The sequence below is a fragment of the Photinus pyralis genome, unplaced genomic scaffold (assembly GCF_008802855.1).
Source record: "Photinus pyralis isolate 1611_PpyrPB1 unplaced genomic scaffold, Ppyr1.3 Ppyr1.4_LG7, whole genome shotgun sequence".
Taxonomy (NCBI): domain Eukaryota; kingdom Metazoa; phylum Arthropoda; class Insecta; order Coleoptera; family Lampyridae; genus Photinus; species Photinus pyralis.
Window position 1 is genome coordinate 20,247,092 of NW_022170738.1, and position 24,945 is coordinate 20,272,036.

Below are 24,945 nucleotides of genomic sequence, written 5' to 3' on the forward strand. Positions count from 1 at the left end.
ATTTTTTGGCGTAGATTCCGAATTTTTAATCTCCCACCAACCTTAGGGGGTGGGAACCCCCCCAAAAATGCAAAAAAACCCAAAATTTCGGCCCAAAATTCAGAATTTTGGAAAAATCTCGCTAAATTTAGATTTTTGGCCCAAAGTACCTTAGTTCAAAATTAAAGTACACAAAATTTGCCAGGAAAAGTGATATATACACTTTTGGTCTAGGACCAACGGGGGCGGAGATAAGAGGGGGGTCAAAAAAGGGTACTTTGTTGGAAAACGTGAAAAAAACTGAATTTCTCTGAATAACTCTCTAAATGTTGGTTTTAGAGAAAAAACTCAAAGGACCAAAATGAAAGTAGACGAAAAATTACTTCGGAAAGTGCACGTGTGCGGAGCCGATGAAGGGGGGGAGGAGGGGAGGGGGCGAGCGCAAAACCTCTCTTCCTGGCGCCGCGCGACGGCACTGGCATAAGGCGCTATACGCGCAGTTTCGGGCATCTCTGGCGGCCTCGGTCCCGGTCATAACGGATGCTTCTTTGTCCTTATTTTAGAAAGGGGCCTCTGGCTTCCCCCTCCCTCTTGTTGGTCGTTTGTATGCTTTTTGTGTCCTCTGGAAACCAGTTCAAGATCCCTCTTCAGTGCGTCTGTGTTGTCGCGTCGTGCGCATCACGCTATATTGCTCCCTGCTTATTTACTATTTTTCGGTTAAAAGTTTGTTGTTTTTACCGAAATTTTCTGTAATATCGTGCTCGCGCGCCTGTGCGTTTTGAGTTTGTTCGCTTGCATATACTCTCGAGGGGAGAGAGTGAAACTAGTTTTATCCTTCATGGTACTCTAATGAAAGGTCTCAACGCAAGGAATTAATTTCTACCAACCATAGCCCTCCTCCTCGACCTCTTATCGTGATCGGGTATATTACCTTATACCTCAAGAACGGATTGTCGGAAGAGGGTACTATCAAAGGGCGATTGAAACGTCTGCAAGAAATGTATCCATTGGTGATGTCCATACAAAAGCTATTTCGGTTAAAAAAATGCGCTTTATCTGCACAGGAGTTGTGCACAATTTATATCGGGCGATCAAAAATGATTGGCTGTCGAGTCGCCTTTGGAAGTTCAAGTTAGATACGATTTCCCATGTAAACAAAAATTCCAAAGGCGACTAGAGAGCCAATCATTTTTGATCGCATTGTACTTGTTTATTTAGTGCTCGAGTTACAATTTTTGGGGGAGATTGTAGTATTTGTCTGAAATTCTGATTTGCATGGCGGACAGCAAGAAACGTTACTTTCGCACTTTTTTAGGTCATCTTTAAATAAAAACTCAACCTCTACTGGCTCAGGCGAAAAATAGTAAATAAGCACGGAGCAATATAGCGTGATGCGCACGACGCGACAACACAGACGCACTGAAGAAGGATCTTGAACTGGTTTCCAGAGGACACAAAAAGCATACAAACGACCAACAAGAGGGAGGGGGAAGCCAGAGGCCCCTTTCTAAAATAAGGACAAAGAAGCATCCGTTATGACCGGGACCGAGGCCGCCAGAGATACCCGAAACTGCGCGTATAGCGCCTTATGCCAGTGCCGTCGCGCGGCGCCAGGAAGAGAGGTTTTGCGCTCGCCCCCTCCCCCTCCTCCCCCCCTTCATCGGCTCCGCACACGTGCACTTTCCGAAGTAATTTTTCGTCTACTTTCATTTTGGTCCTTTGAGTTTTTTCTCTAAAACCAACATTTAGAGAGTTATTCAGAGAAATTCCGTTTTTTTCACGTTTTCCAACAAAGTACCCTTTTTTGACCTCCCTCTTATCTCCGCCCCCGTTGGTCCTAGACCAAAAGTGTATATATCACTTTTCCTGCAAATTTTGTGTACTTTAATTTTGAACTAAGGTACTTTGGACCAAAAATCTAAATTTAGCGAGATTTTTCCAAAATTCTGAATTTTGGGCCGAAATTTTGGGGTTTTTTGCATTTTTGGGGGGGTTCCCACCCCCTAAGGTTGGTGGGAGATTAAACATTCGGAATCTACGCCAAAAAATACATAAGAATCAGTCATAACCTCTTGGACACCAAATTTTTGACTAAACTCCCCTATTTAGGTCTCTATTGACTGGACTACTGGGGGTAGGTAATGTTGCTTGCTCTGCTGCGGAGACGATTTTAACATTATATCCACTCAAATCAAAAGAAACTTATTGGAACGGTTTCGATCAGTTCGGCAATTGATCGAATAAAATGAATTTGAAAGGAGATATTTCCGAAAATGTCACGTTGACATTTTACCTTGAAAAGGTATGTGAAATTAGAATGTAATTAATTCTTTTGCAACTATACTAAAGTACGTGTATTAACAGTGAAAGATATGGAAATGTTCATCCCTGTGGTCGACGTACTCAATGTTGAAGGTAAAGTAACTGAATACCTTAACAATACCTTATCCGAGGAGCTACACATACATACATCAGGATATGCTTTGCTGAGATTGTTTGGCGACCATACTGGCTGCTGATCTCACTACATTAAAACCGCGATTAAAATGGTTAGGTGGATGGAAGTTCTCAGCTGTTGCCGAAAGTGAATTGTTATATAATTGTCATTTCCCTTTAATAAAATGGTTGTTATGTATAAGTGATTGCTAACGATTAATGGTTGCTAACGTATAATGGTTGGTTGCTAACCATTAATGGTTGCTAACGATTAATAGGCTTCATCATTGTACTCGTCACTAAGGAGTAATTTATATTGTTATCGAGAGGTCGACGAAAAACAGTTATTTTTTTTCAAAATACTCTGCTAATCTCAAAAATCTCGTGCGCATTTCACAAATTTCCGATTTTATACTTCTTCAAATTCGGTTTGAGAATGCACTCTTGGAATTTGGTACGATTAAAGGAGTGTTCTCAAAATGGGATTCTCAGTAGTAGATTCAAAACTAGGGAATGTGCTTAAGTACTGCGTTCGCACCCCCAGGTGCAGTGTAGGGTCTGATGGACTAACTAAATGCATCTCTCTTACTTCTTGCGTCATTCTTCAATAACGTTATTCTTGTTCATCACCGCAATGATGCCAAACTGACATATGATTGAATTCAAGTATTAAAGCACAACATAGGCTTCGTTCATACGCGGTGATAATCGCGCGATTCCCACACCGGTCCCGCACGATTTGGAACATTTTCATGGTTGGCAAGCATGTACTGTATCTCCATAAGCACCATACTTGATATTTTGCCATTAAATTGTAGATTTTTCTTTGGGAAAAAAATTGCTGTTTATAAATACCTAATACACGTAAGGCGAAAATACACTTTATCCTGTAACTTTTGTTGAAAAACTTAGATGTTGATGTATATTAGTGGAACAATGTCTGTCCCAAAAAAGTATGGGGACTACTTCGAACGGTCGTTGACAAATAAATGAGTCAAGCCTGTATAAATAACCGTGTGAGTTACACGCCCTATTTTTACACCCCGTAATACATAGCGTTAGGTTAGTATTATTAATTTTACTGCTTGGATCACCTCAATTTCGAGCCGGCGACAACTTGTAGATATTTCAAATTAGTGTAAACATTCTAATTAAATAAAATACAGCGCGAATAAATCGCGGTACGGTTAGTCTAGTACACGAAAACTAGTATGTAATTTAACACGGTTTAAGAATTTCTTCTCGAGATGTGTACAGTTAGTTACTACCATTTCATTTATTCATTTATTACTTGAGAAAGTTAGGAAAATTACGGAATATGTAATTTTATAATGTCGTTAATTACTTGAAACGTTTTCGTGCGAACGTTTTTGTGGGACCCATTCTTCTCGCCGTTGACGCTCGCGATACTTATACCATTTCGGTTTTTAGAAACCGACCGACTACCATTTATAATTTCACGAAAAAAAGGGCCATTTATATATTGCGTAAAGGAAACAATGTAACGCTTTAATTCGAAATCGTTCTTCGAAATTCACATGATTTTAAGTAGCACGTGACCGGCAAGGTTACGTTTAGATTAACCTGTGAAGTTATTTCTGGTTTTGCTTTGTGCCTAAGTGAACTTATACTTTGTGCTAAAATGTGTGAGAAGATGGTAAGTGCAACTTAAAAAGGTGTAGGTACTTTATTAGTTTAGTGTGGAAATGCGTGTAGGTAATGGGCGCCGGCGATTAATTGGTTTTGGTATAGGAGGTGAGTGCGTTTCCTTTTTCATTGCCGAATATTCAGGAGAGAGCATTGAATCAGAACCGTTTCGTTTTTTTTAATAATCTCTGTCGATCGCACTTTTGTTTTGTAACAAGGGCGTTCCCAGTCAAGGTTGTCACCAAGAGCGCGTCGTGCCTTTCCGAGATTAGTTCACATTTTTCTGTTTTCAATAAAATTGTATGTAAACCATGGCTGAATTAAAAGGTTTCAAGATTCTTAAAGAAAATCGTAAAGGTGTAGACTTTCCACATTCGTTGTACATCCACGGATTACATTTCAGATTTTTAAATTTTAATTTAAATATGGGCCAAAGGGAACCTTAACTAGATGAACTTCACTTGGTCATAGATGCATTCGTCCTCAGCAAATCGGGGTGTACGTCAAAATTGTAATCGGTTCATAAATAAGAACGATTGGGGCACAGCGCATCGATCCGAAAATTCGAAAAAGAAGTCAAATTTTAATGTTTGCTCTAACCTCAGCCCTAACACTCAATACCCATTGAGTTTCAAGAATTTTTCCGTGCACAACACTATCATACCGAGATCAGATTTTTTCACAATCTTTGCTTAGGGCTCCAAAGGGAAAGGGTGGGAGAGAGTCAACGTGTTTGATTCCTCCGGTACCCCGATGGCTACTGGGAGCTGGTTGCTCAGGGTTTCCTGACCCCCTTCAGCAAGTGAACGGGAATATTTTAGGATGGGAACGGAGTTATGGTGCTGAGAGGGAAGAGCTCCAGCATTCGCCTCGTAGATTTCAACATCATGCTAGCATTATGCGAAGCTACGTATAGAAACTGTGGCAAAACTCCACACGGGCCGGCATTATTCACCACCGCCAATAAATATCTCTCGTCTAGACAATCTTTCCACCTGTTGAGAGTACCTCCTCCGACCTCCGTTCTACACTTACAGTTTTGACATCACCAGTATATGTGTCTCATCCAGACGTTCTACTTGCCCTTTACGAATACCCTTTTCCGATACTTCGTTTTCAAGATATTCGTTTCGGCTTTGCCAATATATATGTCTCGCTCAGAGGATTCATTTTGCCTCTGAGTACTCTCCTCCCACAAACCGTTCTCGAGTAATTCGGTCTTGGTCTTTTGGCAGCTCCAATGAATATATTTCTTCCAGACGCCCTCTGTAAGTACCCTCCTCCGACAATCCGCTCTTGAAGTATAAGGAAATATAAGCAATCACGATAAGGGGTCGAGGAGGAGGAACCCGTCAGAAAGAAGGGCGATAGTTGTTAGAAAACAGTTCCTCGTTGAGACCTTTAATTAGAACACCATGTAAGATAAAATGATTTTATACCCCCCCCCCCCTTCCCTTGAAAAGGAGTCGCGCGTGAAAAGTTTACCTTTCATTAGAGTACCAAAAAGGGTAGAACGTGTGCTTCCCCCCCCCCCCCCCACATTTTTCAATAGTTTTACTTTGTCGCGTCTTGACGATCTTTCCGCCCTTTAATAGTGCCCTCCTCCGACACTCCGTTCCGCAGATATTGCCACTGAAAGTTGTGGCACCATCAGTAGATATGTCTCTTCTTGTCGTTCCGCATTTTGTATTCTTTATTTTCATCTCGAAAAGCGTCCACATACGAAATTTCGTGGAAATCAACACTTTCACATTTTGTGTCCATGCATAGTAATTTTATCCCAGAACAAGAGAAGGATAATAAATAAATAAACGACGTCATCACCAGAAGAAAATGGCATACCACTTTAAATCAAGATTTGGCGTATTTATATTCATTATTATTTAGTTACTTTTTAGGAGAGAAAGTTGGCAGATTCGGAATTTATTTTACAATGTTGCCAAACGTTATTTTGTTATTTGTTGACATTTGACACTTTGGTTCGGTTTTTGCGTGGTTTATAACTTCCGAAACATTTACATAATGCCGCAATGCCCACATTCCTCATTTTTCTGCTCACAACGGCAGCGATACGTTATAAACAAAATGCTAATAATACTACAGACTTAGTAGACTGCACATTCCTTGAACCCGTCGCAGCACAGTAGGAAGGGGTTTTATTTATGCACAGTAGGTTGGTTTCACACAGAGAGCCCAAAAAATTATCTCTGAATTTTCTTGTTCCTCTTGACGGTAGAAACATAACCTAAAAGTGTTTCCTAAATAAAAGATTAATATATCAGCATACCTTAGAAATATTTGGCAATGCCGTGTATTGTTGACGTCATCAAATCAATGACGTGAAAACCCTATATGTAACGCGCCCCTTTTTAAAACCCCACCGTTGAGCGTCAAAATGTAACAGTTACATTCTAGGGTTGAAATACCTTGTTTATACGATTTAATTTGTTGTATTTTTAAATACTGTAAAATTTGTACAGGATGGTTGAAATTCGTGGCATTGGAATCTTCGCAACGGGGAGAGATATAGTGTAGGTTAAATATGGGCAAAGTTGACCTTTTTGTGACTAAAAAAAACGCTATTTCAAATATTTCAAATACGTTTTTTTTGTCACAAAAAGGGACAACTTTGCCCCAGTTTAACCTACACTGTATCCGTTACAGAGATCCCAATGGTGAGCCACGAATTTGAACCACCCTGTACAGGGAGAATTTTTCCGTCGGCTAGTTCACGATTTTAATTGCAATTTGCTTTTTAGGATAGTGGACCTGTTCTATTTATCTGAAAAATAAAATTACTTGCTTGCAATTCTCAAGGAAATTTAAAAAAAACATCCAAATAATGACATATATTAACCCAAATTCGAAAAAATAAAAGCTACTTTCATTTACATATTTTACTAATTTTACTTTCTTCATTTAAAATTCTGTTATCGAGTCGTGTCCTGACTAATAAGTGGCGATCTCTTTAATTTACTCAACTCGGAATAACAAAAAAAACAACAATCACTAGTATTTAGCAAATTGGCATTTCTACATACGCTAAACAAAATCTACTTTTAAACATATACGACGTCTACACTCCAATACAGCATTGAATTCACTACCCTATCTTGTAAAAGACAATTCATGAGCTTAAGAAATAGAACATTTTGAACCTATCTATATGGTTTTCATTAGATTTATTTCCTACGAGGCGGGTTCAATTTAGGATCTAAATAAATACATTTTGATAATATTATAAAGTACCGTTCTTTAAGGATTGATCAAAATGAATTCTTTTTGCCCTTAAAGGCACGGCAATGGGTTGAAATACAAATATAAACAAGTTAAAAAGTAATCGTAAACGATTTAAATAAAGCGCATTTCCACTTGCATTCATTTCCCATTTGTAAGATGCAACTTCTGTTAAAATCGTAAAAATCCGCCCACAAATATGAAAGATAGCGTTGCACATGGGCAATCCATTGTTGACGTGCTACTTCAATTTCAGTTTATGAGAAGAATTTCATTTCAATGCTTTTCTAAATAAGAAAGTTGGAACTGCGCATGCGCATACCTAAATTTTAAAACTAATGTTAGATTTTCCTTTGTTCCAAGCGCCTAAGTATCAAATTTCACTTAAATAGTTCCATAGATAAAAAAGTTGGCACGGCGCATGCGCAAAATAAAATTTTGAAACTGGCGCTAGATTTTCCTTTATTCCAAGTGCCTATGTATCAAATTTCATTTAAATTCTTCCATAAATAAAAAAGTTGGCACTGCGCATGCGCAAAACCAAATTTTGAAATTGGCGTTTGATTTTCCTTTATTCCAAGTGCCTATGTATCAAATTTCATTCAAATACTTTTATAAGTAAAAAAGTTTGCAATTCGGTTTATAAAATGGTCGAGATGCGAAAAGGGCACTGTGAATTTTGAATCGATTCGATTCAACTTTTGGCATTGCGTATTATATGGCTAAAGCTATGCCCATATTGAATTTCATGCAATTCAGTTCATAACTAACGGAGATGTAAAAGCGATCGAACATTTCTAAACAAAGTTATCGTTCACACGGACAGATAGATGGACAGACAGACAAAGGAACAGACGGAGAGACCAACCGGCAGGCGACAGATAGCAATGCAAAATTATAAACGATCTCTAGGATCGTTAATAAACGGCAAAAGTGTAAAATTATGGAACATGTAAAAAACGGTTTTTTGTTTTTTTTACAATAACTTTTTTTGTAAGCGGTACAGAAAAAATTCCTTCCTTGGTACAAGACTCGACACCATAACGAACCAAATAGCGAAAAAAGTAGAACAATAGCTCTTAAGATAAAAAACTAGTAGCGTCGCAAAGTTAGCGGACGGACGGACGGACGGACAAAGTGGCCACAATAGCGCATTTTTTTTTATTTTTGTGGAAATGCGCAAAAAATGAGAAGTATAGTATCAACTACCCCGTGTTTTTGAGCATTTTACTCAATCAACGATTGCTTGGATAGCGTATTTCAAAAAGGTGGATAACTCCAGTACCAAAGGAAGGAAGCTTGGATTTTTCTCGGATATTTTCAACAAATTACACCATCTACGGCATCCAATGGAGAAAGGAATTTGGCGATGAAAATTAATTGATTGAAAGCAACTAGTGAAATTTTACGCCATTTACCGTCCACATTACTAAATTTAGAATCCACGAATCAAATTCACGTTGATTTCCGGTATCTGTATTTCGCGAGTAATTTTTATTTTACTTAAAACGTCCAAGCCTTATTTCATATCCACTCGTATAGTTCGAATTCCCGCACTACATATGCTCAACTACTTGCATGAAATTTGTTCGACAAACGTGTTCCAGCTATTTCACGAAATAATGCTAATCACCCCGCGGCTATAACACAAAATACTATTACCATGCTATACTTCTGCGGACGGTCGATTTGGTTTTACTTTTTTAACCGCACAACGCGATTCTCACATGGCCTAACGCCTAATTTCTTCCGAATTTTTTTTGTGGTCGCACTTTCAGGACTTAACGCCTAACTTATTTCGGACCGCGCACCTAACGGTTCCACGCCCAAAAACGGAATACCTATACAAGGTGGTGACTTGCGTAACGCATCGTAGGGATTTCAATGTAAAATTCATACCATGCGATTATTGGCTTCCCAAATTATTTTAGAGCAAAAATGTATTAAAGTTTTTTGTAGAAAAATTTTTTTTATGTCAATCAACCGTATTAGTTTCAATTTTTTTTGCATAATAAAGACGGAAAATTGGAAAAATAAAACCCGCATCTTTTTCAATAATCTGTGATGCCATGGAATTTTATAAAACAAAAACTACACCAACATCCGTTATGCCATGGAATGTCTGCTATAAAACAAATCAAATTCTATCAAAAAGTATTATATTTAGAACAGCGAATTCAACATAAAGAAAGATCAAATTACTAAAAACGGTTTCCTAATATAACAATTTACAATAAATGTTCGAATAAGTCACCATTAACTGCAAGACAGTAACCAAGTCGATCATAAAATTCATTTCGCTGCTGCTTATATCTAACTGGATATCTTTTTGTTTTAGAAAATTCCATGGCATCGCAGATTATTGAAAAAGATATTTTTCCAATTTTCCGTCTTTATATGAAAAAAATTGAAAACTAATACGGTTGATTGGCGTAAAAAAACATTAATACATTTTTGCTCTAAAATAATTTGGGGAGCCAATGATCGCATGTTATGAATTTTGCATTGAAATTCCTATGATGCGTTACGCAAGTCACCACCCTGTATACCAACTGTATAGCTTACATAAAACCTATCCCAGTACCAATGCGTTTTTCTGCCATTAAAAAGCCAATTTTAAATCAGTAATTTCAACTAACCCAGTGCCGTCTTGTTTTTATCGATCGCTTGTTGCGTGGTATTTGTCTTCTTCCCCTAAGTGCCATTCTTTGATTGATTAATGTTAAATAAATATATCTAAATGATTAGTTGTGTTTAATCGAGCCCAAATTACGGCCTAGATAAGAGTGTTGAGACTCAATTTGGTCATTGAATTTTTACAGAATTTCAATTAAGGTACTATGGAAGTCGTGTACTCGACTGAAATTCTTTGCAATCTGTGTTACCAACCAAGAAAAATCTGTAGTTCCAATTGAGGTTTGTTGCAATTTCAATCTTGTCACTTGAAAACAAAAACTTCAAGAATAGTATGGAAAATTCGAAGTGTTCAAAGTTCTATCCCCCTTTTCCATGTGACTCCACTGTCACTCGCTGACTGTCCAATTACCAAAGTAAAGTAAGTGAGAAGTTGCCCGCCTCATTATGTCAGTTCTATAGCGTCGAATTTAATGGGTTAATTAGAAGGCTTATCACAAAATCCCGATGAAAGATGCCTCAAATTCTTATTCTAGCGTTCTGTTTTAGGGGAAAGTCGTCGTCGGTGTCCCGATACAATCTCCAGACTTTTGTTCGCTCGTCTTCGATTCCCTTTCAATTTTTGTTTCGTAATGAAATCTAACACGATTTTATTATTAGTAGAGCATTTAATTTCAGGTCAATAGATTGAACGGATCCCTTCTAAAAAAACTTTGAGGGCAGTCGTGCGCAATGAACAATGTAAAAAATGAAGATAAGTAAATAATTTAATATGATTGGCATTGCAATTGCTGTGCGCTTTCGCGATCCGTCTTCAATAATTTTTTTAAACAGCGTGTCATTGTTTACGTAATAGTAATGCTGTGAACGCACACTCACATGCACGCGACTTAATCTGAAAACTAGTTGAGAAAGGACGTCGAATTCCATTGATAACTTACCATAAACTCCTTCCCATGTGCTCGCTAGTGGAATTCGAAGCCCGTTATTCCCATGCGTTTTAACGTCCACGATATTATTAGATTACTTTGACGTTCTCTTAATTGACATGCAGACGTTATCTTCGAGTGTCGCGTGGGTTATTGACGTACAAAGTGTAAGTTGTGGCTGCTAGTAAAAGGGGTTTGTTCATTACGCATTCTATTTGAGTGATATGAGTCATAAACTTAACTCGCGCGGATTACTGCCGGTGTGAGGTAAGCCTTGATTAGTAATTGTGCTTGTATGAAATGATCGACGTTACTGCACTGACATATCCGACCGTGTACTAAAATTTCAAACACGTCATTATTAACTTAAGTGATTGTCCATGTTACAAAGGATACATAGATTTTTTAGCAAAAATTGACAATTCGGTGTTCCACAAGGGTCCACAATCAGGGTCGGTACTATTTCTAATTCTGTCCTTAATCCAGGTAAATAATAAGTAAAAACTATTAATATAAATTAAATCAATTATGTAACTGTGTAACCACAATGCATTTATAGAGGAGTTGTCCAGTTGCGAAATTTTGAGAGCTGATCTCGGGTAAATTATTTTAATTAAATTGACAATTAAAATTAACTTTCCTTTTTGTTAAAAAAAACTGCATAAGTACAATCATTAAATATTATTAAAGATTTGGTTGACTTACGTATCTTAAGTGTATATTGTAACTTTTTTTTCCTGCAATAAAACCGAGAATAAAACAATCAAAGTACGGTTTAAATTGTCTAACTTTTTATTCGGCATTAATTACCTCAAACAATTTGTATCGGAATTATGTACCTATTTAGTTAGGTTGCATTCGAGATTTCCTTCATTGTCTAAAAATAGACACCATTTGCCTTAATGTCCCCAACATTTCCTGTAGATTTCTCCAAAGTTTCCTCCGAATTTCCTCTAATTTCATCCATTTCCTACATATGTCCTCGAAATTTCCCATATGAGGAACAAGATTACTTATTTTAGGGAACAAATATTTTCATCATTACCGAAAAAGTGCCACTACTTCCCTTAATTTCTAGCCTTAAAATTTTTCAAAGTTTACACAAAATTTCTCCGAATTAACGTGAAATGAGTAACGAGACTTTCTTATAGAAACTTTATTTCCCTAAATTTTTCTTAGAATTCTCTCATTCCTTTGAAATTTCCTCATATTTCCCCAATGTTTTCTAACATTTAATTGGAGAAAATAAATTTTATACACATTAACATAGCCGGCGGAACGGTACGGTAGTCTCGATCGCCACCAGGAGTTGTTTCAAGGTCGGTGGTTTCGGAACGGTGCAGTTGCCACAGCCCACAGGTAAGCTAATCATAGAACGGTCACCCAGGTGATAACGGTTACGGCGAAACCCTAAACAAAATTACGGCACACGGAAACGGTAGCAATTTTTTTCAAGCGGGAACGGAAGCAAAATTCAGTATCGGTATCTACTGGGAAAACAACATTAAGAACAGTAAATGCCCCCCTATAATTAACCTTCGACCATTAAAACCTGGACTGCTAGCGTCGTATAATACCTATCTAATATAAAACTTGAAGCCAACATCTGCAGCGCCATCACTGGGTATGACTAAAATGAGAACTAAATCTGAGGCGCTAAATATGAAATTTGCAAGGACAAGTATATCCACACAAAATATTTATACAATAACTGTATAACTTTATACCTGATGAATTAATTTATACAGGGTGACAATTTGAAAACTTACCACCCCCCATGTCTTAGTAAATAAACGAGATATTTAAAAAAATCAAAATCAATTTAGTGTCTTTATCAATCCACTTAATCAAAATCCGTTTCGGTAATTCGGAGGGGGAATCACAATGACATAGTTGGCGACGCACCCCCTCCAACCCCCTGCGCCCCACCCACCCCAACTTTTAAATCTTAAATAGTGACTCCCCATGTGTGATACGTCGTTGGAAAGCTGTGAAAATATGCTTTCCGACCATACCAAGTAGCATTATATTTAGGTTAGTAATTATCGTGCAAATAAAAAAATAAACGAACCTCTCCAGGAGGATGTGGTGGACTACAATAATATTCATGTGGCAAACTCGATCATAACTTAACCGAGATGTTGTCTCTTTGTTGAGGATCAAATCTCGGTGGTGACACGGTGATCCAATTCAAACCCTAAAAGAAATCAAAGGTAACCCTCTTCGTTGATATCATAAATTTGCAATTTAATGAATCCAATTGCCGGAGATTAATAAAATATGGGTGATGGCAGTTAAAATTCCATGCGTTCTCAACTAACACTTCAGCTGTTGGTTTTAACGAAGTGTAACTGGATATGGGTTTCGACAGAAAGAAAGTCAAAATCGAAACGCACTGCGCGGTAAAATGTCGTTGTTAAAATTCCAACAATAGAGTTCGAAAGTTATTAGGATTTTCAACAAGTAAATGTTGGCTGTTTCGTAATGGAAAAAATAAACCGTTACAAGTTGTCGCTGCCACCTTGATACTTTAAGGGACGACGACACGACTGATTACTATGCGGTCTACACAATTCGAGACTAATCTTAGTTTGAGGTTGTCGCGAGCTGTTACTACCAGACCCATACCAATTATTATAATATCGCCGACATTTTGCAATTCCCATAACCAAAATATGTCAAAATTGTAACGCCAAATTTCAACACGGAAAAAACCGCAAGACTAGCGTTGCTAGAACTAGGTAAATATTTATTTTCCTGTATCAAGTCATTGGTGTTGACGGAGAGTCATCAAATATGGGCCAATTTTGTTGGGAAAACGCCAAGCGTTATGCGTGGTACAACGAGGTGTCCACAATTATAAAGTACACATGGAACCGAAGTTGTTTCTAGCGTAACCCTCAAATTGAACTAATTATTGTGGTTTAGTAAGGACTAACGACACGAAAATGACAATAATCTCGTTTTTGGTGTATAACGTTTTCATGACACGTTCGACTTCTAATGGGAATGTGTAAGTGTGACAGAAATTATATGTAACTTTTCGGATTTGTACTAGTACAGTTCAAGGTCTGCGTAATTACACTGCATTCACAGTGCATCAGTTTGATACTTTACCTACTCACCTCGTGAGCATACCGTTTGTTAATACAAAACGAGTAACAATTTTCGTTCCGTCTGAGTATGCGACGCGAAAGTAGGTAAATTTAGATAACGCAAAAGGTAAAATCGCGCCGAAAATATTCCATTTATGCATCTAGTCTAATAATATGGAAACAGTACATAACTGTTAAAAATAACTTCAAATTTTAGAAGGTATGTTAACCTTAATCCTCTTATTTTGCTCATGCGACGCTGGCGAAAAACGCGTAGAGTAGGTAGTTGAAAACAACGCCATACCAGTTGCCAATACTGAAACTGTAGAAATTGTTATATAAGTTGTATATATTAAATCATTTTTATGTCGAAAGAACAATACGTTGCGGCAATTATCCTTGTAATTAATACTCATTAAGCTATCCTGTGTTTCATTTTCACCTGTACAAAGAAAGGTTCGCTTACAATGTAAGAAGTACCTACTTATTCTTTTTTTTAGGTTTGCAATTATTAAGTTTAATTTTTTTTTCTGTTCTTCCAGAGGTGTGCAGTGGAGAAACAATACCTGAGGTAGAAATAATTAGTCTACTGGAGGAACAAATTCCTAAGTATCGTCTTAGAGCTGATACACTCACTAAATTTGGCGGTAATTTTTTTTAAATATTTTTCTAATAACGTATTTTTTAAGAAAGCAATTTTTAACGCTCTGCTACTGGTTAATAATGTTGCAATTCGCTAGACTAGATACCATCTCATTGCTGACATTCGCGGTATCTGCTTGTTCATAATTGTAGAAAACTTTACTTCAAGGTGGTGGCATAATTGTTAAAAAATTTCAAGCTTAATTAATATTTTATTTGTTTTGGGCCCCATATTGAGAAAAATCTATTCCTTGTAACAACTTACCCAATTACTTTAACGATAGTTCAATTAGTTCCAGTTTAAATTACCGTTTTTTGCTTTCTATTTATTTTCTTGTCAAAAATAGATAGGTACAGCGTGTTTCCCCATTGACTTTACTATATGTGTAATTGATAAAAAATGTTTGAATCTCGTTTTGATGCTTTGGGATCCCGGCGTGCTTGGTCTGAAAATAATTTCAAGCACATTAAATCCAAGATGGCCGTGACAATTGAGAAAAAACGCAATTAAACTAAAACGTTCATAAATACATCTAGTCTTTGTGCACCAGGAGTTCTAGATGCGCTTTCGTGACCGCTTCCGTTCCGCCCCCTGGACTTGGATATGATTCGGAACGCACGGACCGACTACAGACTTCTGGGGCGGTGGCTTCTTGATAAGGTGCTCCACTGTCAAAATGTTCAATTTTTTTTCTTAATTGTAACGACCATCTTAGATTTTAAAATGTATAAAATTTGCTTGAAATTCTTTTCAGACCAAGCAGGCCGGGATTCCAAAACATCACTGTACCTATGACTCGATTTGTTCAAATCAAGTAGGTACTCTTTCAAGGATCGGAAATATTTCTTTTGCGAACCACGTTCTAAATTTGTGTTATTTTTTTTAAAGAACAACGGTTTAAGAAAATGTGTAGGTGACATCAGAGCAAGGACATGAAAACCTATAAATCGCATTGTAATTTGGGTTTATAGGATATTTTAGGACCTTTAAGGACTTTTTTAAAAAACCCAATCTTGTGTATTTATCAAGTGCATTGAATAAATTCTATTTGTCTATTCCTTTTAGTATACAATTTCCAAGATGGCGCCGCTTCCGTAAATACGTGAAGTTGACGCCATCTTGGTTTTTAAAATAGAAACATAACCATTTTCTAAATGCGCCATGTTATTCTGAATTGAACGCATTTAAGATTTGCGTCCGGGTCTGTCTTAGTTTTTGACATGTTAATTTTTCTCTCAAAAAATGTCAATAACTCGAAACTACTGCATATAGACACACAGAATGTTTAATCTGACCTTAAAAAATTGACATATCTCAAGCGGCGCCATCTTAAAATTATTATATTTCATTTCGGAATGGTTGAGTTGAGTATGGCTGTGAGCCAAATTTCAAGTTTCTACATATTTCAACTGCAAGTTTAAAAACGTCTAACGAACGAGCTACATGTATCTCCCTGTATAACATTGTCATCTGAAAACCGAAATTCGGTAATTTATTTTTTTTATTTGCAATAAATTTGAAATCAATATTATTTTTGGATAGAGAATGAAGGGACCTTTCAAACGATATATCACAAGGCCATTAAAAAATGGGGGTTGTAACTGACACTTGAAGGGGGTTGAAGGAAGGGATCACACGAGGGATCACATTATTACATTGAAAATATGAATCTTTATAATTTAAGCTTCACGTGTTTTGGGATTTTCTATAATTATGTACGGCAGGCATGTCAAACTCATTTATCGCCAAGGGCCATTAAGGGTCCCACATACAGCTGCGGGCCACATAATTAAAAAGTTCACATTAATTTTGATTTTTTATTATTAACATAAAAAGTAGGTATGCAAAATAATACAATAAAACGAAAAAATACCAATAATCATCAAATCATGAAAGTATACCCTGTGTCCTATTTTTTTGAGACTGCAGTCGTATATCTCAGCTGTTTTTAAAGCTAAGAGACGTGCGGTTTTCGGGACTCTGTGTCATTTTTTTGTTAAACTTGTCTACTTAAACAAACAGAACAAACAGAATCAATCCAACTAAATGCGTTTGTTTCTTATTAGATACATGTTGACTTTTTGGGATGTTATCAATCATATCTTACTACCGATGTATGATAGAAAAATAGGTAAAAACTACCTATATTAGATATATTTTCGTAAAATCCAGTAGTGTAGTAAAAAAATTTGAATCACCGTTTCTGAGATTGAACCCAAACTTGATATTTTTTAAATCTAACACCCTGTATTTTAACGTCAATAAATAAAAATAAATAAATAAATGAAAATAAATCATATTTTTCAAAATGACATGTTTCTACCGCCATTACCATGGATCCAATAAACAGAACAAAATCTCCATGACTCCATTGCTTACTATTTAAAAAAGTAAAAAATAAGGTTTCTATTAATTTTAATCGATAAGATTTAAAAAAATATATAGGTTGTGACACATAATAGTCATAATAATAATAAATGCCTCTATTCAATACATCAATGTAATCAGGAAAAGGCATAAAAAGCAATTGACGTTAAGATATACAGGGCGTTTTAAAAAATACCAACTTTAGATCAAATCTCAGAAACAGGGATCCAAAACTTTTTTTACTACGCCGCTGGATTCTACGTAACAATATCTAAAATAGCCAGTTTTTATCTTTTTTATATCTTAATCGGTAGTAAGGTCTGATAACATTCCAAAAGTCAAGCTTTTCGTTTTCACCCAGTATCTCAGAAAAAAACGTAGCTAGATTGGTTCTGTTTGGGGTATTATACGTTTCACCAAAAAGTGGCAGAGGGTAGCGAAAACCTTAAGTCTCTACCTTTAAAAACACTGCAGTTTTAACCAAAATAGGACACACGGTACAATTAACTTTTATAATTTGCAAACATCGTTATGGGCCGCAGGTTTCAAAACGGCGATGCGGCCCGCGTGGTTGACATGCCTGGTGTACAGTAACCGAAATAATGAATTTATTCCATTTGAATTATCCACCCTGTATATAAGTTCTGGTGTGGTACTTTCTTTGCAGATCCCACGCTGGTAATCATCCTGTATATAAACTGTAAACGTATGTCATTTAGATTGTGAAGTTCGTTAATTTATTTTACTCTGACTATCCCAAATAATTTTGAATAAAGGACCTGTCTTAATGCTGAATTTCCATGACTTGGTTGATGCGGCAATTTCTACGATGCAATGAAGAAGTGTCTGACACCTGACTACTAACGCGCTTGATGCTTTCTTATTTTTGGAGATATCACTAGATTCACAAGCCACCCGCTGATAAAAAGTATTACATTGAATCTTTAATTTTTATTTTCCCTGATGGCCTTTAATCCGCACTAACTTTTGGTTCCCAAAATATCTCTCTTCATATGTCTGATGCCTGTGACTTGACCGCTATCGTCTCTTTGTGTATACCCAACGAACACTATTTTCTAGTAACCAACGAAATTGTACCTTAGTTATTACAAAATGTTGAAATTTTAATATAGACGGTACGGAACAAAATTTAAAGAAAAACCTGCACTATGGCGCCGTCTAAATTTTTCTTGGTTCACTCAAGAAGCTTATGCTAGTGTTCACAGGAATGATATATTTTGGGACGCAAGTCCCAAAATTTTCGATTCTTCTTTAAAATATGGCACTAAGTATCAAACAATAGCAGTGAAAAGATGTCTTTCGACACTGTCGTGTGAATTTGCAGCTTTGACCCCACCAACTAAAGCACATGGCTGAGATCGACATTTTCCCTTTGTAAGTACACTTTTTGTACACTTTTTTTTATATACCGGGTGGTGCCTAGAGCGACGCAGCATAGGGATTTCAATGGTAATTTCTTTATAGCCAATTACTAGCTCCCCTAATTATTTTAGAGCAAAAGTCTAAATAAATTTTTTTTAGAGAAAAAAATACTGCATCTGTTCATACGATTACCTATAATCCGTTTTTCAAAACCGTAGAAATCTACAAAATAAAAAATTACATTTTTATAAATCAGTGATGCTTTGGAATCTTTTAACAAACTACAAGCGCATCGCATCTAAGTTATCGTTGTTTGACGTCCAACGATTTTCATATTTAATCCTGTTTCAACTATCCGACGCAAGAAAAAGCGTCTATGGGGTAATGTTTTTTTGGAGAATGTAATGCTGCATCTGCATCAGATACCATTTGTGTATCATTTTCCGGAACCAGTAGAGTACATAATCGAAGAAAAAGAAATTGATTTGAGGAAGAATTGTTCTTAAACGTATATTCGGTTTTTCCGCTACTGCAGCCAAAACAATGAATATATTGTTGTTTTCCGGATGCAGTGATTTAACACTGTTCCTGTTCTTAGAAACTTGGGCACAATTCTGTCTACTGTGGTACTGCTTGGAATCGGTCGATTGGGGTACTTCACAGTAAATAAAGACGTTATTACCTTAGTGTATTCTATTCTTACACTATGTTATTACTTGGCGGGCATAAAACAACTTTAACTTTAACTTTCCTCTTTTTCTTCAGTTAAATTGATAAACAATTTTATGATTAACTAATTTATAAAGTACAAATTTAATATACGTCAAAGGCAAATAATGAAAAGTTATCACTGTTTTTTTAGTTAATTCCAAGCCATATCTTCAGATTTATTGTAAAATGAACCTTTTTATTTTGTCGATTTCTACGGTTTTGAAAAAGGAAAATTATGAGTAATAGTATGAACAGATGCAGTATTTTTTTCTCTGAAAAAACCTAGTTAGATTTTTGCTCTAAAATAATTAGGAGAGCTAGTAATTGACTATAAAGAAATTACCATTGAAATCTCTATGCTGCGTCGCGCTAGACACCACCCTGTATATGAAAGATTATAATCAATCCCCTTTTGCGGGACGTACAGGGGGGAGATGCTGGAAGGCGTGTGCTCCCCCCCCCCCCCCCCCCGACTTCTATCATACTCCGTCCGATTTTATTGGGGTATTGTTGTTGTATGTAATACCGTATTACATACGTTGCGGACTAAAAACAGTAAAATTGCGCTCTTGCATTTTTGTCTTTTTTTTTAAATTTTGACCTTGACACTTGACCTCTGGTCCTCAAGTAGTGACTCGGCATATTTTATAAACAAACGCATCATTTTACGTTAAAGGGTTCGGCTTAAAATGAAAGTACGGGCGGACAGACTTCCGACAACGCGTTTTATCGTTTCAAGAACATTTTATCAACTTGTTATCAAAAGTGCGCGGAAATCGTTTCTTTGGCATAGATAATGTGTTTCCAACTGTTGCATTTGTCTCAATGATCTTATCGTTTTCCTCGTGTTGAAATTTCCTTGAAGTTGTTTTAAAATTGATTGTTTCATTTAACGCCACCAAAATAAACATTTTTTCACAGCAACCATGACACTTAGAATGGTTGAACTATCGGCCCCACATTTTGTAACCATGCCAACGCTTGTGAATGCGAAAATCTGCCATGGATCCCGATTGTTACTGAGCATAAACAAGAAGTTACTCAAACGGAGGTACATTCTGGTATGAACAGTGGCGCACCCAGAAAAAAATTCGGTGGGGGTTATTGAAATTAGTAAATCCAAAATGTTAACATAAATTATGTTTTTAATAAACAAAAGATTACACAGTTACATGGTTGCTATGGATTAAACATGCAAATTATAGTGCGCGAATTGATCACTTTGCGCACGCGATTTGCGTACGGGAATGATTAATTCATAAACGATTGTAGGAAAAGATTATTTTTAAAAAATGTATCAGTGCTTAATTTCGGGGGGGGGGGTTAACCCCAAAACCCCCCCCTATGGGTGCGCCACTGGGTATGAAACGGTTAATTTGTGAGAGCAGATCAGGACCAAACTACATTCATTTTTTTTTTATTTAGAAAAAGCCGTTAATGGCCCATATGAATAAAATGCTTATACTTGCAAAATTCAAAGTAAGTACTCGTAAGTGATCCTTCATCCTGGGCGATTTAGCAGCGCTGCTGAGCAGCGGTACGGGACGCAGTGCAGCGCTTCTGAGCAGTCCAGTGTGAAGGGGACTTACGAGTATTTACTTTGAATTTTGCAACTTTGCACCTTTAATCATATGGGCCAATGTTCCTTGTACTTAAATCAAGCACCATCTGTATTAAATGAAAAAATGGAAATAATGTCAACCAACTATTTCTTCTTTACTGTACACCATTTTTGCCTGCGGTACTTCAGAACTGTGTGTCAATGGGGATTTTACTGCTATTCAGAATTCAGATGTGGTGGAGGTGAATGAGCAGAGGGAGACAAAAATCATTGTCAAGTATGTCTCTTTCAGTAGTCAAACATTGCATGAAAACCACATCATGATATCATATTCAGTTCTGCTGTTAATGAGCCTAATGAGGGTGGGTTGTTTCCGTTAGAAAAAAGAAAATAATCATAACAAAAAAGAATCGTTTTTATACAGGGTGTCCCATTAGTGCGATATCCGGGTGATATCTTTTGGCAGGGTGATACTCCAAAAAATACAACATTGGTTTACTGGTTTAAAGTGCATAACGCAAAAATATTTTTTTATGTACAGGATGCTCCATAAATTTGGAAATCAAAAGATTTTTAGAAAAATCATTATTGTAACACTTCTTAAACCATTCCCAAGTTTATTGTAGTAATTCTAAACTCTAAATAAACTTTTGACTGTTCCTTTGTTAATCGATGCGATTTAAGTTGCCCAAATTCTCTAATGCTTCGAACCATTTAAAAGAATCTCTCTGTATGTATTCATAGTTTCCCAAATGATCTAAATCCTTCTAGATGCTTAGAAAAAACCAAAATCTCCACAGCATGAGCAATAAATTGTTTGATTGTGTAGCAGGTTTCTTGAATGATTTTATAGTTGTTTAACTGCCAAATCGTCTTATTATTCCAATTCTGTTGTTGCAGGTTACGAAAATCAAGATTGGTTTATTCCCAGTCCCGCACTACAAGTTGAGGAGGCCGATCTGAAATTGTCCCCGGACCAAATCCGGGAAACTCTTAACTACTTTCGTAAGTATCTTGCATCTGCGTTTCAAAAATAAAGCAGAGCACATTGTGTATATTATATACAATAAAATGTATTTTATAGTAAACAAAGGTGAATTTACGGTGCAATAATAGTAAAATCATTGTAGGTTATTAGGTTAAACTTGGATGGGTAGCTTAATTGCGACTGTTACATTAGAATAGGTAAAGGAAAGATTGCGTAAAAAATAACAATTTCCTCTTCAGCTGTAGATGAAGAGAAACTGTGGGTGATTTTTATGCAGTTTGAAGTCTACTTAAGCAGTGTCTGGCGATGAGTTTTGATGAAGATAAAGTATAATTACTTAGTTGGATGAGTGTGTTGATTTACTTGTCAGTTCTACATTTGTTATCTTATCACTTTATACTCGAATTAGCGTAATTAAGGAATTGGTTCTATTTCTCACTCTTTTTCTCACATTCTCTCGCCCTATCATTATAGTATGGGAGGTAACCCGCAATTTTCTGTTGCAGTTCTATGTAGTAATCGGGTGAGCCAAATGACCAAGACCTACGATGACATAGAAGCGGTAACTAGGCTTCTGGAAGAGGTTAGTACACGAGTATGTTTTATCAAAATTAACCTTAGCTATAAATAGTGTTGTGTTAATTGCGGAAAGCTAATAAATGTGATAACTGTGCAGCTTAGTGGTACATTTCCATTTCAGAAAGAGAAAGATTTAGAACTGACTGCTAGAATCGGCAAAGAACTACTTCAGCAGAATAACAAGTTTGAAACGACAATTTCGTCTTTGGAATCTGAACTGAAGAGCGCCAATGAGAAGATCACTCAACTCACGCACGAGTCTGCGAAGAAAACAGAACTCATTCAAATTCTTACGAACGATATGGACGAATCATGTCTCGAGAGCGGCATCACTAACGGACGTATCAACTTCGAATTGATGCAGAAGAAGATCGGTTCTTTGGAGGAGGAGAATGTAGCCCTCAAATCTGAGTACTGTCGATTGGCTGAGCAAACTGACGATGTGGAGGCGAAGGAGCAAATGCTCTTAAGCGACATCACTGGCCAGCTCGGTATGTTGACCACCTTTGTTAAGTTACGCTAACGACGGGTTTATAGCTTGTGCGAATTCAAGTATGGGACTATTGGAAGATGAAGTCGATCGACAAAAGGAGGAAAATCGTTTACAGCATGAACAAATTTTGGCTTTATCTGCAAAGTTGAGAGATACTGAAATGAGGCTGCATAAGGTATGTCAATAAACTACTAGTAGGTGTGAAAGCGTCCCGGGAGTTACAGTGCTTGCAAAAGCGTGGTCACTCTGTGATAATTGTAGATTAGATCATATCACATATTATACAAGGAGAGTTAGTGACCCTTTTGGGGTGCTGCGGCAGACAATTTTACAAGGGGTTTGGAATGGTTCAATTTTCACACGCGATACCTCTTTTGAACACATCTATTAAAACTCTTTTTTCATAATTATACAGGTACTTTCCACTCCCTAATAAATCTGCATCTTAGAACAACCAAATTTAACATGACCACCCTTTGGTTTTGTTTTGGGTTTAGTTTTGGTTTCCATCACTTTAAATGAAATGAGATTACAGGTCAATATTCCAGTTGCTGCTGTTCAAAATGTGTTCCTTTGTTTGGACCAGAGATGCAAGGGCTCAGGCTACTCACTATCAACTTCCATGTTACAAGAATCTCCCACGCAGTTTGTGCAAAAGTTAATAGTGTGTTCCCTACAAATGTGTTTGAGACACTCCCTGGTCCTGAACTCGGCGGGATAGGTATGGTTGACTGTTTTGGACTATGAATGATTCATTTATGCAATTCCACAAACCTTTCGGAATGTTTAGCATTGCTGTGGTGTTATTTTCTATTCGCAGTTGCGAGAACCGCCATGTTTTGACTAAGTACACAGGATTGGTTGAAACCAAGGTAATGAATTTATCTTGTTGGACACAATAGCGAAATCTAGTAATTTGGTTAAACCAATCCGCTCAATGATAAATTGGAAAAATCATTGCCGACACAGAGCATTATGGACACTGTCTATATACAGTCACTGTAACTGGTTCTACAGTCTTACACAAGACAGTGGCGACAATAGAGTGTCTAATTTTTGATTGGTTGTTTCGATTGAGAGTCATGTTGCATCGAGTTTCTGGTACTTTTATATGGTTATTGTGTATTATGTGTATTGTGTGTTGCTTACACTACACTACAATGAATTTTGGATGCAACTTTGCGGCTGGGCGAAGCTTCTAGCCCTTATTGTCGTCACTGCCTCGTATAAAGTCACGGGTTCTACAGTGACTATACTATAAACATTGACGACAATTGATGTATCGATTTTTATTGGCCTGACTAAAGGTCCATTTCCCCAGCCCCGTCCATTGCTTCCATTTTTGAAAAAAAAATTGGTTTCGATTGTGCTGCAATTATTTTCGTTTGTACTACTCGCTTTCCCGGAGAAACGATGGGCGGAGCCAAGGAAATGCTACCCCCACTCAACCTTACTATTGTAAAACAAACTACTGGAATCGTTTGTGCTGCAATTATTTTCGTTTGTGCTACTCGCTTTCCCGGAGAACGGTGGGCTGGGCCAAGGAAATGGGACCCCGCTCAATCGTACTATTGTCAAAAAAACTACTGGAATCTTTTGGGCTTCATTTGAGCTCGTTTGTGCTGCAATTATTTTTGTTTGTGCTACTCGCTTTCCCAGAGAAACGGTGGGCGGAGTCAAGAAAATGCAACCTCCGCCAAATCTCACTATTGCAAAACAAACTACTGGAATCGTTTGTGTTGCAATTGCTTTTGTTTGTGCTAGTCTCCGTCTCAGACAAGTGGTGGGCGGGGTCAAGGAAATGTGAACCCGCCTGATTTGACTATTTTCAGAAAAACTATTGGAATCGTTTGTATTTTTTTTTGTTGTGGTTATTTTCGTTTATGCAACTTTCTCGCCCAAACAGTGGTGGTGCATTTTTCTCAATTATAAATTATAATACGGAATATTAGTAGTAGAGGAGCCACCTGAGCCAAACAGTCACATGACATGCCAGATTTGCGTGAAAGTGAGGCTCGCGGGTACGAGTATGAGACATGTCCGGGGTACGAGATAGGCAAGAATGCGAAAATATATGTCAACGGCAACAGGCCTGTTTGTCAGAAAAAAGGGCTGTTAAACTAACCCGATTGTTTTTTTGATAATAATAAGATTGGGCGGGGCGGGGCGCATTTCTTTGGCCCCGCCCACAAATTCTTTGGGAAGACGATAGAACAATCGAAAGTAGTTAACAGCACAAACGATTCCAGTAGTTTTTTTGACA

At 37.1% G+C, this 24,945-nt stretch overlaps 2 protein-coding genes across 2 annotated transcripts in view; one reads left to right on the forward strand and one right to left on the reverse strand.

Moving 5' to 3' along the window:
* The window catches only part of LOC116176106 (SEC14-like protein 2), a 7,678-nt gene extending 6,859 nt beyond the window's left edge, over positions 1-819 (reverse strand). The window contains exon 1 of the mRNA XM_031494579.1: positions 718-819. Within this exon, the coding sequence (XP_031350439.1) occupies positions 718-819 (102 nt within the window). The remainder of the gene's footprint in view (positions 1-717) is intronic.
* An 11,319-nt stretch (positions 820-12,138) lies between these two features.
* LOC116177244 (trafficking kinesin-binding protein milt-like) lies at positions 12,139-22,885 on the forward strand. Its single transcript, XM_031496162.1, has 6 exons — positions 12,139-12,221; positions 14,500-14,604; positions 21,523-21,627; positions 22,117-22,193; positions 22,311-22,680; positions 22,727-22,885. Exons 4-6 carry the CDS (start codon positions 22,143-22,145, stop codon positions 22,867-22,869), a joined length of 564 nt encoding a protein of 187 aa, XP_031352022.1. The 5' UTR covers positions 12,139-12,221; positions 14,500-14,604; positions 21,523-21,627; positions 22,117-22,142; the 3' UTR covers positions 22,870-22,885.
* The last annotated feature ends 2,060 nt before the right edge of the window (positions 22,886-24,945 follow it).